The 6,095-nt window shown below is 43.1% G+C and overlaps 1 protein-coding gene across 1 annotated transcript; it reads right to left on the reverse strand.

The window, feature by feature from the left end:
• Positions 1–1,770: 1,770 nt before the first annotated feature.
• LOC144498590 (cyclin-dependent kinase inhibitor 1B-like) lies at positions 1,771–5,384 on the reverse strand. The gene is made up of 3 exons (XM_078219930.1): positions 4,518–5,384; positions 3,992–4,131; positions 1,771–2,499 (listed from the first exon to the last, which is right to left on the reverse strand). The coding sequence occupies exons 1-2, from the start codon at positions 4,996–4,998 to the stop codon at positions 4,007–4,009; spliced, it is 606 nt and encodes a 201-aa protein (XP_078076056.1). The 5' UTR covers positions 4,999–5,384; the 3' UTR covers positions 1,771–2,499; positions 3,992–4,006.
• Positions 5,385–6,095: the final 711 nt, after the last annotated feature.

A 6,095-nucleotide genomic window follows, 5' to 3' on the forward strand; every position in this document is an offset into this window, starting at 1 on the left:
TTAAACTAGTGCTATCCAGTGGATGGCTTATTGGAAAACCAGTGACCCTTCGACAAGAATACAAGTGTTATAAACCTTTTGGCTGTCCTGTTGAGGCCTACACTGAAAATTGCAATCAGCTGAAATGTAGTATTTGGTCTCCATTTTATTGTTTAATTTTTTTTGCTGGCTGAACCAAATTGTCTCGTAAGTATATACTTGGTTAACATAATTAATTACAATATCATTACAATACTGTATAACCTTCCTGGACAGTAAGAGTAAAATGGCTTTTTTTTCCAGGGTGAGCAATTTGGATCCCATTCCATCCCTCCCCCCTCTAAAATGAGAACAAACTACTTACCAGCCTCTCTGCTTCTAAATGACAGCGAGAAGTGAATGATCAGTCTTTTAAAAATAAAGAAATATTGGCAATTCACTTTAGTCACTGGGCAGTCGTGGGGAAACGTATGGAGGAGCTTAAAGGGTGCAACCTGTCCCCTTGATGTTTAGTGTAACATCACTAAAAGGTCCGGTCGACACTTGCACTCTGTCGAAAACTACATTTTATTTCCACTTCGATATTTGAAACGCGTCTCCTTTTCAAGACTGTTGATTTAAAAAGAAAATACATAAACAACGCATTCCATTTCCGCCTTCAGTTGACAGGGCTAATTATGTGTTCGTCATTTTCCCTAAACTCGAACTGCGGGGCGATATGCAATGTACCATTTCGATCTAACCGTTGCAATGAAGTGGCGGGGGGGAGAATTGGAAGAGGCCGGTTCCTATTTTTTTTGGCGCAGCTTTAAATAGACTTCGGGAAACGGTTATTGCCGTTTTAAATATGAATTCAAAAAGTTGGACGCGGCCGGACTTCAAGCTGCGTGCGCCCGCCTGCGCGCGCTCGCTCGCTCTTCGCCCGGCTCCGCCGCGCGGTGATTGACAGTGGCTCTCCTCCAATAGCGTGCGGCCCGCCCTCAGACCGTTGGTCTGGTCTTGCCGCGTACTGGCCAATGGTGAGGGCGGGGCCAATGGGGCGGGCGGTGAAGTGGGCGGGGCCAATGGAGGGGCAGGGAAAAAGGCGCAGAGGGAGGGTCGAGTGGCGGCGCGCGCTGACGCCCGAGCGGCTCGCGGCTCTGATTGGCCGCTTCACCGTGGCGTGCTCGAGCTGTCCATCATCGCGGGGTGCTCGCTGCTCGAGCCCACTCTGTTCACACTGACTGCTTATTATTATTGCTGCTATTGGGAGTGTCTGCCCTGCTGTTTCTCATATTTTAGCCTGCGATAATGTATTTTTCCCCAAAAGCTATGCTAATGGAACTACTGTTACATTTTCGAGCCTTTCGAAGGGTTGCCATTTAGGTGCCTCACCCAATTGTCAGTCAATCTGTTTACCAACTGCCCCCCTCTTTCAAAAATCATATCCAAGAAGAAGCGTTTATCATTGTTTTTAAAAATTAAGCATTAGATGCAATCGTTTCAGGATGGAAATGTACGGAGTAGTCATTCTTTTGTGAAAATAAGAGAATGCAAAACATATATTTCTCTCACCTGGGTGTTGTTCCCTTCCACACAACCGTTGTTTGGTCTACTGGAAACGATATAATTACATTAACAACTACATATAAGCACCGAGTCAATATTTCAAAGTGTTCCGCAGGCCAAACGACTCCCCCCCCAAAAAAAACTTAACTGACGTTGCGGCCCAGGCAGCGTTAAACATAACTTGATCACTTGCAACATGTGAAGTAGCTACACTTGCTTTCAATTTTAAACTCTAGACATAAGCATATTGTACAGTTTTCTTTATTTGATTTCAGGATGCGAGACAAAGTCAGCATCTCTTCACACGTTACAAAACAAATGAGAAAAATAACCAATATTAAAGGCAGAATACAAGTCTGGCTCAGGACGCTTTTTCTTTCAAGCATAGCCTTATATTATGACAGGCAAAAACGGAAGGGAAAATCTACAATAAAGCATTTACAAATGCACATGAAAAACGCCACTTTGGCTTAACGGAAAATTATCTTCTAGATTCCAAAAACATCAATTCTTTTTAACATAAATAAGTTAGTATAATTTCTCAGTGTCTTTACAAAGTTATGTACACAGGTACATTTTAGATTTTTTTATTTTTTAACATACAATACACAGGTATTGTAGCTTGGCAGTTTGGAAACTGCATTGAAAAACTACACTGCTACTATTCAAGTCATACATTTTCTAAACTCTGGGTTTTAACAATTTCCCTCCTCCTCCCCTTCCCCCCACCAAAAATGGTTTATGTGCTACAAAAAAAAACTATATACACAGGTAGTAAAATCAGCCAAGTGATAAGGAAGAACCTAATTGCACAGCGCTATATCCACTCTAAAATAGGCGGTTTAGTGTTCACGAGTTCAGTGCTTGGGCTCTCCTCACTGGGAGAGATAACGATATGTCTGTCTCTGAGGAGGCCATCCTCGCTTCATCAAGCACTGCCATGGATGAACAAGGAAAAAGGGATCTTCAAATCTAACAAAGAAAAATACAAGTATAGATTAATACAATGTTCGGTAATACTTTTGGTACAGATGCCACAGGCCAAATAGCGCCTCTGTGCACCGTTACATTTGTGATGTATCATTGTAATTACTTAAAATGCTATTTAGCATAGCAATGCTGATCATTCCAAGCCAGCCACTGATTATTCAGGTACGGTTCGCAAAAAGTCTAAGCAATTGATTATTCAACTGCACACTGAGCCAACTAATACCACAGTGTTAAGATTTTTGTGTGCAATTACAATCAGGTCATTATCGTGATAATAAACCAAACCAATACATTTCCATTTCTGACTTTTAAAACCTTGCTGCTGGATAAGTTACATTGTAGCACCTGGAAGTAACTTAAAGTCACTCAGTCAGCATGGCAGGACTATATCACAAAGCCATGTTCAACTAGCAGCTGTAACTTTTCAATGCATCAATAAGTATTATTGGATTACCAAACGTAATTAGCATGGTGATGTTTTCAGGCCTTTCCTTTAAAAAAGAAACCAATTTGATTTTTGATTCTGAGGGAGGGGAGAGATGGAAGCATTTGAGTTCTAAGGTGTGTGGAATGTCACACTCCATGCTCTCTGATACAAAAACAAGTTATTTAGCACACACACCAAAAAGTTATGCGGACATTATTTTTCAATAGACTGCTTTTGAGGTGGTCAGCAATATAGGCAAGGTCTAAAAATGAACCTTATGTCTATTAAATCTATCAGTTCAGTTTGTGATTAGCCATTTAAAAAGCTGCTCCCCCAGCCTTGTTTGTACATTTAGTCTAATGGTGCATACTACATAGTCCCTTTACTCACCTGTTTCTACCATAATTTACAGCAAAGCAAAATCATACTAGAGCCATGAGAAGTATGCAAACCAACATGTTTATGTTATTGCAGCCATTCTACTACTTTGGACGATACCCCCAAGTGTTACTTTGAAGGGCCCTTGTACTTAGCTGGCGAGATAAAGAATAGCATGCTCTGGTGATCTGTTGTACGTGATTATTAAATTTATGCTCGAAGTTGGACTTGGGGGAGAAAAAGACTGTACAATATATAAAGCTTAGAGACACTGATTACTGTTGTGGTTGCGCACTCCCCCACAACGTATTACATTTTCAGTCAGTCCTGTGACTTTCTGTATTGACAACACTTGGGCAGAAAAAAAATCTGTACTTCGCTGTGGAGGGAAGGAAAAGAGGCCAAGACTTGTGCTGAACGCTGGTGTGTATCTAGTTATTTGAAAAGCAGCTGGAAATAATCACCTGTGCATACGTGTCGTTTTGAAAATATAGCAGTGATATTGCAACCCTGCATAAGATCTCAAATCCTCAACTTGAGGCACCGAGGCCGATTGATCAATACTCTTGATGCTGCCTTTGATTTATTCTGTCTTACTTTAAGCCGTAAATTTCTAAAATGTTTTTGGGAGGAGACAGTCAATTGAAAAAAAAGGTACATAAGAACTACCTTGTGACTCTTGTTTTATGTTTGATGTCCGCTCGAAATCGTTTTTTTCGGCGTCTTCTCTAATGCACTCATACTAGAAGAATTTGCTGACCAGTCTGTCTCCGACTTTGTGTTGATTCTTTTTGCCTCTGGAAAGTCATCTACAATCAAGAAAAGCTCATTAGCAAACTGAAATTAAGATGCTGGTATATTTCGGGGTCGTTTGAAGTGAACATTTGCCACTCTAGTTGGCATTAGTCAACCACATCTCAAGCAGGGTTGTTGAAGCAAAAAAAATGCCGTTTGCTTCATCTTTTTAAAAAGGGCCTTTGAAGTTGCAGTATCCCTTTTCAAACGTAGGGGAATTCATACTTAACCCCAAGCAGACCAACGACTGCAGGATTTTTAAAGCGGGTCCGCTGGAAATAAGTGAGAAAACCACTGGGTGGGTGAAACCAGCTTTCTTTTCGTGGTTTAAAAAAAGGCAGAAAGGTCCGTTTGAAAATGGATTCTGCAGCTTCCACTAGAGTACATCTTTGTCACTTACCGACTGACGCAGCTCGTTTTCGGGGACCACAATATTGCTCTTTTGAGTCCGTGAAATGTTCAGTTGTCTCTTTAACCACGTCCTTTTGCTCTGAATTCGCTAAGTGTGTGTCCCCTGAATTTCCCTGAGCCAGAGTTCCTACGTAAACTATCGCATGGTTCCCGTTCACATCCACACTGCAATCCGGCGATGACACTTGCTCCCTGGGAGGACGCCAGTAAAAATTAGGCACATCCTTGCAATCCATGGCTTTCCATTTGTAATTCCCAGCCAACGGCTTGTCCCTCTCGAAGTCGTAATTCCATCTCCGCTTGTCCTGCTCGTGAATCTCCTTCTGTTTCTTCTTCAAGTCTCGGTTTAACTCGTCGTGGTTGACGGGACCAAAGAGGCTTCTGCAGGCTGAAGGTTTCGGGTGCCCTGCTTGCTGAGCTGCCATTCTCTCCAGCGAAGGGCTACCATTAGAAATGCGTACGTTTGACATTTTTTTCTCTCTCTCTCGCTCTTCGTACCCCCCCTCTCGCTGCAAATTGTCCGAAGCCCCACAAGACAGCAGAATTGCAAGGTTACACGATGTAACGGCGCTGTGCAATCCTTCCTAAGGCTGAAAAGTACAGAGCCACAACAAAAAAACGCCAACAACAACAACAGTTTACAACCTATCTCTCTTCAAAACTGACTCTAGTAAGGCAGAAAAAAAAACTGGCTTTTTTTTCAGTTACCCAATATGGCGAAGGAGGCTGACGAAGAGGAAACTGAGTGATGGACAGGGAATTTTAAAAAGAGAGCGCCAGGCGATTGGCCAGAGTGCTGGCGCTCCGCCTCTGTGCCCTCCCTTCAATGAAGGGCTGGGACTCAGGAACGAGCTAGCTCAGGGCTGGGAGCGACCTTGCTATGATCTAAAAACGTTTTGTTTATTGACAAGCAATCTCTCTCTCTTTTTCTCCGCCCACCCCCAAGCCAGAGAGGCAGGAGCCTGTGGAGTAGTATTAGCGAAGCGTGAAAGCTACCAAAGGGGAGGTAGCTCACAAGCGCCATCGTCCCGACAGCCGCAGCATAAACAGCCCTCAAGCCTCCTCCCGCACCCTAACCAACCTGGCTGAATGCTCCTACATATTGCATCACTTACATCCATTGAAGTGACTTTACACCGAGTACGAGAAACATGAGAGAGAGAGAGAAATATCACACAGGAGGGCATTTGGCCCATCGGGTCTCTGCCAGCCGAGAAAGAGTCACCCAGCCTAATCCCATGTCCCAGCTCTTGGTTCCGCAGCCCTGTAGGTTAGGGAACCGCATCCAAATGCGTTTTTTTTAAAACCAGCTAGTCTAGTAGCTATTCTACAGATATCATCTCAACGCGGATTACTGATTGTCAAAATTCAATAAATACGGTGCTCATCCCGCAATCAGTGATCGAGAGAGAGCTGTCGGACTGTTTTGAGAGAATTGCTTTCAATGTGTAGTTTTTGTCAGTTTGCTCCTACATTCTAAAAAAAATGCCAAATTTTACAGTGAATTGGACGATTTCGGTCGAGGCTTGAGCATAGCTGCTGCACGCAACCACCAGTTGGGGAACTT

This window comes from Mustelus asterias, chromosome 9 (assembly GCF_964213995.1).
Source record: "Mustelus asterias chromosome 9, sMusAst1.hap1.1, whole genome shotgun sequence".
Lineage (NCBI taxonomy): Eukaryota > Metazoa > Chordata > Chondrichthyes > Carcharhiniformes > Triakidae > Mustelus > Mustelus asterias.

Bases quoted from the DNA above. Each gene is read 5' to 3' on its own strand.
- LOC144498590 (XM_078219930.1), bottom strand. From the start codon at position 4,998: ATGTCAAACGTACGCATTTCTAATGGTAGCCCTTCGCTGGAGAGAATG. The intron at 4,132-4,517 runs GTAAGTGACAAA...TCTTGATTGTAG, and splicing joins AAAACGAGCTGCGTCAGTCG to ATGACTTTCCAGAGGCAAAA.